The sequence below is a fragment of the Lytechinus pictus genome, chromosome 4, assembly GCF_037042905.1.
Source record: "Lytechinus pictus isolate F3 Inbred chromosome 4, Lp3.0, whole genome shotgun sequence".
Classification (NCBI taxonomy): Eukaryota; Metazoa; Echinodermata; class Echinoidea; order Temnopleuroida; family Toxopneustidae; genus Lytechinus; species Lytechinus pictus.
The window spans coordinates 2,347,659-2,361,700 of NC_087248.1; the positions used below are offsets into that span (position 1 = coordinate 2,347,659).

Here is a 14,042-nt window from a genome sequence, read left to right on the forward strand (position 1 = left end):
ACATAGCTTTCAGCAGATGATCTCCAATAGAATTCACATGCCAGCATATATCACTCACACAGACACGAAAAAAAAATAGAACAAAGATACACAATAACCATGATAACACTGATTGATTAGATTAAAACTGTCTGGAAGAGAATTTTAATGCACACTATACATATCTAGGAAGAATAAAACTCATAGTTTACCTAAACAATACCAGTCATTTTAATTTATCAGAAACTAATTCATCAATGTATGTATCTCATTTACGAGCCCAACACTGATTTAGAAAAGTAAAATGATATCAATAATAAATAATTCAACGAGAGTTTATGCATTGATATATCATCTGAACTTACAAGATACATGAAACTGCTCATTCATGCAATATTGCTAAGTTTACACTACTAACTTGTATCATACATTCATTACGATCTAGCAAATTATGAGATTCATTTGTGTGCGAGTTATTTGAAAGAAAATACCAATTTGTTAATTAAAAACTGAAATTTTGATATCTTAGAAAGTTTTTAATGACAGAAAGGATCACAGAGATTCTATCATTTTATAAACTAATTTTCATGAGATGTTGCAATTTTCTAATCAATTAAAAGCTGCAGGCGTACATCAGTTGGAAAGTATATTATTATTATTTGATACAAATACAAAGGTAATTTCGAAGAAGGGAACATCTCATTTTACAAGAAATAATCGGTCATATCCACAAAAGCTAATGAAAGACTACTAAATTAATATCACACTACATAATTGTATTGGAAAATTTAATTAGAATGAACTTGAAATAATTTATCAAAATGAGAAAAAAAAGTAAAGATACTATTGATTGTCAAGCCTTGCTCTCTTTAATAGTCTGATGTTTAATACATGATTTCATTTTCATTGCAATAAAGGTTGTATATAAACTTTCAATTATAATCATTATAAGACTTGAATATTGCTATGAAGTTCTGCAATGAAGACCAGATATGTAGAAAAGACAAAATTGATTTACCTTCTCAAAATTATGTCAAATTATGTACATTTACACCAAGTATGATTTCACAATGAGCAAAACATTTTTTTTTCAGAGTATTTCAGAAGGAAGATTAATACTGCAAACTAACTTGAGGAAATGACTAAAAGTTGACGATGTCAATTGGCTTTTTTTTGGAAAAAAAATTAATGATTATTATCTCTCCTGACTTAACCTACTTTCAATAAGATTCATTAACAGTATTCAGAATCCTAAGTTAAACCATCATTGATATTCCTAATAAAAAATACAATGACAAGCATTCCATTCTTGTCACTCCTATTATCACAATTTTCTTTTTCCAGACTTCTGACATAGTTCTGATATAACTCGCTGATTATTGTACCTTTGCCTATATTACAAGCAACAATCAATCGACATTCTCCATTCATATCGTCTTCCAGAATATTAATATTATTGCTTCATGATACACTATCAGGAATCAGAAATGATCATATCTATCACTATAAAAAAGCAAATTCTGATATTGTAACATTGATACAATAATGTTGTATTGCTGTAATAAATACAGTAACATCATAAAACCCACTTCTAATAATACTTCAGTCAGGCCACGAAACTGACTCTAGACCGATCAAAGTAATAACATTATTTTGAATGGCGTACCGTCGATCGGTTTGGAGTCGGTCTCGTTGGCGTGACTGCAGCAAGACTTGGTTCAGTGATTTTCCTTGCCGCAACATTTTTTTCTTCAGAAAAAAAATCGTTAGAAGAATAGAATGGAATATAGTTTTATTTTTAATGAAGAAATCTTGAAAATAAGCAAGTGAACAAATAAAATTCCTTTTGCACAATTTACTGTGAAATGTTGATTTGTATATAGCTACATATATTGTAAGAAGAGATCATTCAAAATCAGATGACTTTTTCTTAACCAGTTGTGTAGGTAATATTACTTGTCTAATAAACTAAACATATCCTATTTACAATTTCATTGATAGAAAGAAAAAAAATGTATGATTTTTATCTTAAAGTATATAAAAATCTAATTGAAATATCAAAGAGTTGAAGATTAAGATATTTCTCTGTACATGAAGAAGTTCATTTTATCAGTTTAAAATTAGATAAAAAGATGACAACAATAAGTTTATTACAATGCCTGTTATGTAATTGTTTGATAGTGTCAGGCAAGAAGTTATGAAAGAAAAGCTTGTTGTAATGTGAGGCAAAACTTGGCTTATTCTTTGCCACTAAATGCAAGTCTTATGCATCCACAATAATGCTGCTATGCAGTGTGTCAGTATAATAACTGACAACATTAAAATGAAATATAATATCATACAAAGACTAAGTTATCTACAATATTGGTTTTTGCACTTCACGATCAAAACAAAAAAAAGTTTAAAATTCATAAAAACATAAACATACTACAAACTAAATTGCAATATTTAGTGAGCAATTGTCATAATAAATTAATCAAAATGTACATTTCCTTCATTCAACATACACTATCAACAAAAATCACTGCATATTTTTAGCTAGATATATAAGAATACATGATTTGTTCTCTGCATTTCCCTACATCAAGCAGATATTATGCAATGGAGTAACAGTAATAAATACTATATTTAAAAGTATTTTCCTTCAAATCATATGCATAATTTATTCTATTTTTTTCATGATTTATTACTTTTTTATAAATACAACAATCTAGTAAATAGTACTTGTGTTATTGACATAAAAAAGTCCAACAAGACAGTACTGCCAAGGCATGTTTTCATTTTTTCTTTGCTCTATTACAGACACAGTCACATAAGTTCAATTGATTAAACAATAAATAAATAGATTTAAAGATGAATTATTTCAATTTTGTCCAAGATAAAGAGACTGTCGGTAATAACTACAATATTAAGATCGGTAGTACTATAGATAGAGTCAATATTTCATTATATATACTTTTGTCTGGTATGCTAGTTTATCATTCCTACTTCAAAACAAGATGTAAATCATAACTCATAAGCATGCATACAAGAGCTCAATTGAAAAGAAATTTCAAATCCAATAATAGCGTCAACCACCGCCTACCTTATCTCCATGCAGTACTTTTCATATCCATCTCTCATATTTTTTGAAATAATTAAATGATCAAAAAGGAAATGACCAAATTTTCATCACATTAGAGGTAAAGCCAGTATGAATTTCATTCATTTAATTTTCAAACCATACAAAAACTTTTGTTGGGGCAGAATGCATATATTGCTTCACGTTGTATTTTTTTTCATTGTCTGGTGATGTTTGACAAAAACATCTGAAAATTCTACTGATCAATAAAGCAATTATGTATATATTCACTGCTCATTCAAACTGAGTATTCTTCAAATGTATATTTAGCATGTACATGCATTGTTGGAGTAAATTGGATAGTTGGTTTAAAACCAAATTGATGTTTCAACACTTTGGGTGGAAAAAAAAATTGTGAATTAATCCAAAAGTTTTATCATAAACTTCAATGATTACAACAGAATTCAATCCACTGCCATTCATTAAATTCATGTCTGAAATATGGTCAAAAGAATAAATGATGGAAAATGTGGCAGAAATGATAAACTAGCAATTAATATTCTGATTGAATTACTACATAATAAGGGTGGGGCCTAAAGGTTGGGTGTGGGGGTATAGGGTGGGAGGGATTGTACGGCAAGGGGTAGGGGAGGGGGTAAGGTGGGCCAGGTTTCAGGAAGTACTTCTTCTTTAGCCTTGTGCACAGTTAGGGCAAATAATATCTTCTCCTTCCGTCACAAAGCACTCATTGACCAGTGAGACTTGACAACGTTTGCAGTTGAAGCATTTGTTGTGCCAATTCCTCTGCTCAAAGCAGACATATTTAGTTCCACCTTGACCTGGGGAAAAAAGAGAGAAAAAAAAATATCAATATTATATTAACTTGTGTATCGAATGCCTCAAGCTGGTATAATGAAGAAAAACATAAAGAGCGTGATTTTTTTTAAAAATCTTTGCTGGTCTTTATCCCCTTCTTTCTCTGTGTTTATGTATTACGTATATCTGTCTGTATCTCCTTCTTTCAATCCATATGACTATGAAAAAGTATCATATTATTGGTGATAATGTTAACATTTCGTGGGGGGGGGGGTTAAAAAAACCCAGACATGTCACTAGTATCAATATTTAGCTCACACTTCTAATTAAGTAGCATCTATATTTAGCCCTTTTAGTAACAACTGTCACAATTAAAACTAAATAAATACTGGGTTCATCCAATATCCCATGATCAATTGGTATCTCATGAGTCTCAAGTGAAACCAAGCCCAGGTACTTACCAACGATGGGTTGCTTGCACTCCGAACACTTCCTAGCGTACCTCTCTCCGAAGCAATCAGCACAGAGTCTCTTATCATCTCTGACAGTGAAGCGAGTATTGTACAGAGACTTGCCACACTCAGCGCAACCAAAGCATTCTCTGTGCCAAGGCTCATTCTTATACTGAAGTCCACCGGTAGAGATGATCTATGAGAAGAAAAATACAAAATGGGATAATACTAAGATCAGACCTAGAGGATACACTGCAAATAATTAGGTGTTCCAAGCTAATGTTAAATTCTTGTTTTTGTTACATTGAAACCCTCGGTCCTCACTTCAAAATCTAAAAAAATTCTAGGGGGGTGTTAATAATCAGTTCCTAATTCTTGTTGATTTGAAAGCAGAAGAATACACACTTTCTGGTCAACTACTAGATGATGAGGAAATAATGTGCTTTTTGGTAAGGCAGAATGTACAGGGGTTTGAGTGGTCACAAATAAAAATATCTGAAAAAAGCTGAAGAGTGTTGAAAAAGTCTGAAATAGAAAGAGCTCCCATACTTTTTGTACAGAGGAAGGCCAAAAATGAGCTGAAATTAAGCTGAAAATCAAAACAAAAAAATCTGAAATCAGATAAAAATCTGAACTCTCACACCCCTGAATGTAGAAGAGAGCAAAAAAGAGAGTGAAAAAAGAGCGCCCTCACCTTGCCACAGCCAGCGCACTTAGTACCAAAGGTCTCCTCGTAGCATGAACTGCAGTAGATATTGTCTTCCTTGGGTACGAAGCTACCTCCTCCAATATGTTTGTCACAAACCTTGCATCTAAAACACTTGTCATGCCATTCCTTGCCTTGGAAACCAAGACGTTTCATTCCTAGCAAAAAAGAAATAATAAAATTTGATGGTATTTAGCGAATAGGTTTACGGCTTCCATGGAATATTAGATTGAAATTTTAATAAAAAATGCTAGAAATCCATCAAAGAGATGCTCTCTTCTGGTAAATTGCCAATTCGTCTATTGCCAACTTGTCCACTCATCACATGGTCTACCTTCATTTAGTCTAATGCATTCCATCCATCAACATTTCTTCTAGCAACCATTTGGTCTAATAACCATTTGGTCCAATCATCACTTCATCTCATCACCAGTTTGTCTATGACCATTTCGTATCATAACCAGTGGGTCTAATACAAATTTTATTTTCATCATTTCACCCAAATAACACTTAGTCCAAGTAGACCAAATGGTATATGGACTAAATGGCTATCGGACCAACTGGTTATTAGACAAAATGGTGAGTGGACAAAATGGCATTTAGACCATGTGAATAGTGGACAAACTGATGGTAGACCAATGATAGTAGATGAGTTGGTAATTGGACGAGTTGGTAATTGGACGAATTGGCATTAGACCAATTGAAAATAAACCCTCTCATTCTATCAGGTAGCTTTAATAGGTCTCTCAAATTGTCATGGTTTGGACTACAACTAGAATTGAAATACAAGATATCCAGAAGCTGATCTGAGAAATGGAGATGTTATATCAATAAAGATGATGCGATGATGACATGAACAGTCAAAGAATAATACTCTCTTTTTCTCTTTGTCTACATAACACATGACTGTTTTTACATGTATTTCATCCACAAGTGCTTCAAAGAATGAGCAAGTCAGAGATTGGTGCAAATCACTTGCATGTAAAATTATGAATGTGGGTAACTCATTTTAATAACTTACATTCCTATTAATGAATTATCATAGGAGCAAGGGGCCTGCATCAGAAGAACTTGCAATTTTGGTTACTACTTCGAGGGGGGGGGGGGGGTGTTCCACAACGAATTAAGTGTGACACTGAGTCACACTCAAATGTCTAGTAACACGTGGAATAGAAGGCATCATCGTATTGATCAAGTCATGTTATGTTGTTATGTTATGTTATGTTATACCGAGGTTGTTTTACCTGACTGCTAAGAAAGCACGAATGCCTGTGAGCAAGCAAACAAGGGGACCAATGGCTTAAGGTCCTCTCCGAGGGACCTGGTAATGAGGATAAATGCCTTACCAAAGGGCACTAGCGCACCACTTGGGAATCGAACCGGGGTCACCGGAATCCGAAACCCCCGCTCTACCGACTGAGCTATCGCGCCTCCCATGCTAAAAGGACTACAGTGTATTGATCAATAAGACTCAAAGTCATACTTTTTAAAAGCGGGCTCAGCAGCCAGTCGAAATAAGTTTCCATGGTAATTACCAAGCAGCAAATTTACCTTTGTCATTAGTGTACATGAAACAGACCCCTTGATTTCTCAATGATTCTCAAATATAGATTGAATCTCTTGCTATGAAAATACAATTGAAAATACTACATGGAAAATGAAATAGGGAAATGTAGATAGGGAAATGTAGATATGTATCTCTCCAATTATTAAAACCCAGCTGCCTTGATAATGCAATCACAAACAGACATCTTTCAAGTACCAACTTACTACACCTGTATAATGAGAAACATATATCTAGGCATCTTGCACAATTTGATTCACCTGTCATTAAAAAACCTCACTAAAAATTTCAAATATTCACATGTACATTTTCTTCACAATTGTCTCTATCCTTGTTTATTACATGGGCAGACTTTATAGTAGGCCAACATTTTGTCTATTGATCTGTGTGCAAAGAAAATTTCAAGTAGGACTTCAAAGTAAGGATAGATAAACAGATAGATGGACGAACGGACTGACGGATTGATAGATAGATAGATCGATAGAGAGAGAGATAGGCATACCAAAAAGTGTGTTGCATCGGGTGAGTGTACCGCGAGTCCAACTCAACCTTCTGCGCACGCACGTATCATCTGCAGCCTCTACCATATAACCATGTACATTAATCACAAAAACCCCATAATTCTCAGCTTTTAAAACACTTATATCTTCTTCAGTTTAACTTTATAAGAAACTAAGTGTAAAAAAACTCTACTGTACATGAATTGTTTGTTCTCTAGTGTTCTGGCCAACTTTGTTTGAAAATGACCTGTTTATTGATGTTAACACAAGCCAAACCACCCTACTTACACATGTTTCTATAAATTCATCAATGCACAAAGATAAGGGGTTTTTGGTGATTGGTTCGGAGTGTTTCTGAAAGCGAAAACTAACCACTTATAACGTTTCTTGAAAGAATACAATTTCTAGTTTGGATCTTTCTATCGCGGCTTTTCATTGGCTGCACAGAATTCTGGCCAATTTCCTCAATGTAGTATGTCATACTTCTGGCTAAGAGCAGCCGGGAAAGAGAACCTCTCCTTGGTGCCAATTTGAATTTCATGCAAATGTTTCAAAATAATGAACAATTAATTGCAAAAAGAAATTGTTAAATATATTCATATATATGCTATGTACAGTAGTTTTAACATGTTTTTCATGACCGTTTATTATTTAACAGAAAAATTCTGAAATTATATTATTCATTGGTACGTTATTCCTTGAAATTTAGAAAAATACCGATCTACGTGTGGATTATCCCAGCGCACACCTCGCTCGCATTGCACATGGTTTGTCATTCAGATGACCTTCAAGAACGCGGATGCAACAAAGTAGGCGGAACCTATTGACATAAGATAGATAAATAGATAGAAAGATAGATAGGCCTAGATAGATAGATAGATAGATAGATAAATAGATCTATAGATAGATAGATAGATAGATAGATAAAGAGAAAAATAAAGAGAATAAGAGAGAAAAGGAAAAGGATGAAAATAGAAGAGAGAAAGAGAGAGAGAAAAGATAGAATGATAGCAGAATGGATAAAGAGAGGGGACGGGAGGGGAGTGAAAAGGAAAAACACAAAATAAAAAATAAATCAGGACAATGGGTTCTGTTATGATAAGATATTTTTTCTGGGGAGGAGGGAGGGAGGGGGAGTGTGTTTAATATTCAAAGGAAAAGGAAATACATAATTTGTAAATAACAATTAATCCATAGGGAATATAATACAATTAAGTCATTGTATGAGGGTAAGTGTGCATGTGCATGGTGCAGCGGCAAGCAAACCTATGAGTGAAATAAATAATGAAACAAAGGAGAAAAAAAACTCTTTGATGTATTCGATAACTTTCCATTCACTACTCATTAAAATACATCCCATAAGCATAATACAGCGCCAATTATCCCCATAATTCAAGGAAAAGCACCACCATCATCATTATCGTCATCATCATTGACATCATCAGTATTTTCATTGTGGTGGTTAGTTTCAGTGTGAACTTTCCACCACGGGATATTGATTATTATTACACCTGTCCGTCAAGCACTAATTTTACCACTGATAACGAAAGTGATATGACAACGGTAGTGTTGGAATCCCTTCAACTCAATTGACTAGTCAGCCACCCCCCCCCAAAAAAAAAAAAAAAAAATCCACCACTAAAATTTTTGGGTGACAACTGAATCAATCTATTCAACATAAAGAATGAACACATATATCATAATTTGATTTATTTCTTATTTGTAATACCCCTAAAAAGAAAGTGGATATCTAACCAGCAAAACCAGGCCAAAATATATTGTCTACACGTATGTCCTTTGAGAGAATGTGAAATGATCAAATCAGATTTGGTATTATTCAAGAGATGTTTGTAACCCAATAGTGAGGTATATCAGAGATGAGAATATGAAAAAACCTCAATATTGTACTAATAACAATCCTTGATTAGAGTCTGAATATAAAAAGGTCAAACATCATTAGTGTATGAATATAAGAAAAAAAGACCCAAAACCGTTCTAAACTTTTTTCACTTACATATTTATGATTTAAGTAAGGGGACATGAAAATGATATATCATAATTCCAGAAGCCAGTAGGAATGGTATGAAGTATCCAATAAATGATTAATTGTTTTGCATGAGATATAATCATGGTTTTGATTGATAACAAGTGTACAGCACAAAACTTGGAATGAATTTTCATGAATGACTTTTCATACTTGTATGAAATCAAGAACTTTTAAGAATAGCAAATGTACTCTGAGTGACAAACTTGACCAAAATCTGAAATTGGAGTATTCAAAGATTGGAATGACAATGTATGGAATGTATCAAGGCAAACATCTCTTCATGTTTAAACAATGAGAGAGAACAAAAAAAAAGGTAAATTGTAATGTGTAAGTTTTAACACACTAAACACAAAACAAAAATGAGGAATCAACATGCCTACAAAAACCACCCAGAAATTGTTTTATAGTCAATAACATAGGTTGGAGGGAAATTATAATTGAACAATACATGCTAATATTATATTGTATGTTATTTTTACTCTCTGATAATTTGGATAAGTAGATGAGAGGGTATATATATAAAACATCCCCTAAAATTTAATTTTTAAAGAACTGGATGGTTTACTTATTTATTATCTGATTTACTCCACATATTGCAAGATGATGTAAATTTTCTTCCTTGACTAAAGCTGATTTGGCAGTTGTGTTTAGCAGCAGTCCAATATCTTTAAAAGTCATATTAAAAATATATGAAATAACCTGCTTTGATGAAAAAAGTGATTACATCATTTGGCAATCATTTAAGAACTGATTGTCAAATATATTTCACATATTGGTGACGATAGTTTATCAAAATAATTAAATACATGCTCCAGTGATTATCTCTATTTTTGAAAAGGGTCTGGAAATATGAATTGATAAACTTTTCTTTAAATTCTATTACAAAATTTAAAATGAAAAAAAAAAAACATAACGAAGGGGATTAAAACACACGCAAAAGTTAGTGCTTTCCCATGAGTTTCGCAAGGCGCAATGCAAAAATAGTGAGAAATCGTGTTACCTTCGCCAGCCTGACCTATACGAACAAAAAGGACAGGTAATCTAGGTCACACAGACATGTAACAATGACAATTTCTAGTAAGTGCATAAACAACATTGTGACAAAGTGAATGTGCATGACTATAAAAAGCAATGGTTACATATTATTGCATTTTGACATAATAATATGCAACATTTATATAGCGCTTAAAACAATGTTTCTAACCGCTGCATACTATTTTGCTTTAGCATGGCTACCCTGATCGGATGCACAAGCATTCCAGGAATTTCTTCCTACTGGGTACTCATGTTCTACACCTGGGTGGAGAGTGGCAAATGTAGATAACTGCCTTGCCAAAGGACGCGAGTGCTGCAGTGGGATTTTAACCCTGTACCTGAGGCTTATCTAATGAGCCACAATCACTTCTATTATTATCATTATTGCATAAAGATCTCTAAATATAGATTATTGTATCAATGAGTCAATGAATTAATCATGTCAGAATTTCATCCTACTGGGATAATCATTCTAAGCTGGTAGTAAGTGCATTACAAAAAACATTGGTGTTGCTAGTACAGTCACACCAACGAAACCGACTCCAAACCGACCGATGATATGTCATTGAGAATAATGTAATAACTTTGATCGGACTGGAGTCAGTTTCGCAGATGTGACTGGAGCAAATCAGTGAGGGTAAATGTGTATGATACTTTCTGATATAAATTAATAGATTATCATGATGTCACTAATTAAGAAATTAATCCATGAATATTAATATATCACTCTGCTATATAACATTGCAATAAAAAAAATTGAGCAGTAAGCTAAAATATTGCAAGCTGGAGTATCAATTGCAGGGGGAAAAGGTTCAGTAACTGTTACACAAAGAACATATATACTAAATGTGCTTATTGTGTTAAGAATAAAAAAGTAATTATTTTATTTGCTACAGTGATCTTGTGATATGGTATTATCAAAGCAACACGTCGATTAGATATCATAGCCAGTTAATTGTATAGTTTAAGAAATGAAGAAGGAAAAAATGAGGCATCCGGAGAGGGAAATGGTTGGAAATATATACATATTATTATTATTTTTTTTAAATTATAGATAGATGGACAATATAAAAGGTGATAGAAAATGTGTAAATCAAAATCTTCTTGAGACATGCTTCTCACTACTGTATCTCCCTAATGATACCTAAATAATCCCTAGGTACCGCATTTATTCACTGCAAGGGAAAATTACAACTGGTCAATCAAGGTATTTATATTGTTGGAATTCCATCATTATAAACCCTCTAACTTCACAGCAGACATGTTGAGATATATTTTGTCTGTTAACAATCTTCTGTGAAGCACCAGACAAGGTGGAAGATACCTTCATACCTCACGCTTCACTTCCTTTGAATTTTGGCTGTCACCTGAGAGGATAATATAACCAATTTAATATGGAGGATATACCCCGCTATGATATCAACAACTCCCTCTAACAGTCATATGCCCACATGTCATCCCTCCCCATCAGTGTGTGCGTGGGATGGACGGAGTCGTCTGGCTTCGCGTGATTCAAGGAATTCCTTGCATTCTCACCAAGTTTCTTCAGTCTTTCCCTCATCTGGTAAGAATGTTGTTGAACCCTAAACACATACTGACATACCATCTGTGATGATATTACCTTCTATTACTCTCACGATACATCATCCACATTTCAACTGATTTGTTTGTATATTGACTCCCAAGAATGCAAGACTTAAAAAGAGATTTCCGTATTGTATTGACAGAAAAATATTTCCTATCTTTGAATATGAAAGAAAGAAGCATGTCTGATAGCAATTCAAATTGAATAAAAGTATAAGCCCTAATTCCATATTTAACTTGAGGAGAATACTAGCACATAACATATGTTATCTATCAGGAGCATTAGTTAGTCAATTTTAATCTGATCACATACTCTGTTTTGACTTGAACAAATGATTACCATATCATGGAGATATTTTTTTTTTTTTGATGGGGATGCACATTTTTTCATCATTAGAATTTGGTCCCTCAACTCATTGGAAAATTTGAAACATTTATTGCTGTTATGGCAGCTAAAAATCTCTGATTACAAACATATTATCCCACAGGAATCTTAAATGAGTATTTCAAAGAAGTTATTCCATGGAACAAGATCTACATATTTAAGTAGAGAATGACAAATTATTAGTCGAGGATTGGTATAGGGATTGGTAGAGGATTGGTAGAGGGTTAGTAGAGGGTTGGTAGAGGATTGGTAGAGGGTTGGTAGAGGGTTGGTAGGGGATTGGTAGGGGATTGGTAGAGGATTGGTAGAGGATTGGTAGAGGGTTGGTAGGGGGTTGGTAGGGGATTGGTAGATGATTGTTAGGGGATTGGTAGAGGGTTGGTAGAGGATTGGTAGAAGATTGGTAGAGGATTGGTAGAGGGTTGGTAGGGGATTGGTAGAGGATTGGTAGGGGATTGGTAGGGGTTAGTAGAGGATTGGTAGAGGATTGGTAGAAGATTGGTAGAAGATTAATGGAGGGTTGGTTGAGGAGTGGTAGAAGATTAAAGGAGGGTTGGTAGAGGATTGGAAAAGGGATTGGTAGAAGATTGGTGGAGGTTTGGTAGGGGATTGGTAGGGGTTAGTAGAGGATTGGTAGATGATTGGTAGAGGATTGGTAGAAGATTAATGGAGGGTTGGTAGAGGATTGGTAGAAGATTGATGGAGGGTTGGTAGAGGATTGGTAGAGGATTGGTAGGGGATTGGTAGAAGATTGGTGGAGGGTTGGTAGAGGATTGGTAGAGGATTGGTAGGGGATTGGTAGAAGATTGGTGGAGGTTTGGTAGAGGATTGGTAGAAAATTGATGGAGGGTTGGTAGAGGATTGGTAGGGGATTGGTAGAAGATTGGTGGGGGGTTGGTAGAGGGTTGGTAGAGGATTGGTAGAGGATTGGTAGGGGATTGGTAGGGGTTAGTAGAGGATTGGTAGATGATTGGTAGAGGATTGGTAGGGGATTGGTAGGGGTAAGTAGAGGATTGGTAGATGATTGATGTAGGGTTGGTAGATGATTGGTAGGGGATTGGTAGAAGATTGGTGGAGGTTTGGTAGAGGGTTGGTAGAGGATTGGTAGAAGATTGGTAGAGGATTGGTAGAGGATTGGTAGGGGATTGGTAGAAGATTGGTGGAGGTTTGGTAGAGGGTTGGTAGAGGGTCGGTAGAAGATTGATGGAGGGTTGGTAGAGGATTGGTAGGGGATTGGTAGAGGATTGGTAGAAGATTGATGGAGGGTTGGTAGAGGATTGGTAGAGGGTTGGTAGGGGATTGGTAGAGGATTGGTAGAAGATTGATGGAGGGTTGGTAGAGGATTGGTAGGGGATTAGTAGGGGTCAGTAGAGGACTGGTAGGGAGTTGATAGGTAATATATACAGGGTTGGGATTAAAATATAGATGGGTGCATTGGTAGATTAAAGATTAGTCAATGACATTTATTCTGACACAAATTTAGGAAAGAATTAGTCAGTTAGTAGTCCTTAATATTACATTGGTCTTGTTTACAGCAACATAATTATGTAGATTGCATTCATCAATGTCAGTAGATGATCCTCTGGTAACCTATAAAATATCTTAAACAATATGCCAGAACCTTCTTGGATTAGAACATACCAGGCTTTATTAATTCTCCACATGCTTGACAGTTCTTTGCCAAGTTCTTCTCGTAACATTGGAGGCAGCAGAGTTGTCCATCCCAGTTACCAAAGGCCTTGTCTGCAAGAGATGCCTTACACATAGAACATGTGTAGCGGGCTTCAAAGCATGTCTCGTGATAGTGCTTCGACTTGAAAATGAGATCCTACGGTAAAAAATGAAATGAACAAAAGCCATCATAAATATTAAATGAATATATGATTAATAACATAAACAATTGGGGATATAAT

General features: G+C 34.5%; 1 protein-coding gene across 1 annotated transcript in view; it reads right to left on the reverse strand.

Moving 5' to 3' along the window:
- Positions 1-116: 116 nt before the first annotated feature.
- The window catches only part of LOC129259710 (four and a half LIM domains protein 2-like), a 26,099-nt gene continuing 12,173 nt past the window's right edge, over positions 117-14,042 (reverse strand). The window contains exons 3-6 of the mRNA XM_064098070.1: positions 13,771-13,957; positions 5,003-5,172; positions 4,318-4,504; positions 117-3,879 (exon numbers count right to left, since the gene is read on the reverse strand). Coding sequence (XP_063954140.1) covers positions 3,731-3,879; positions 4,318-4,504; positions 5,003-5,172; positions 13,771-13,957 — 693 coding nt within the window. The 3' untranslated portion in view covers positions 117-3,730. The remainder of the gene's footprint in view (positions 3,880-4,317; positions 4,505-5,002; positions 5,173-13,770; positions 13,958-14,042) is intronic.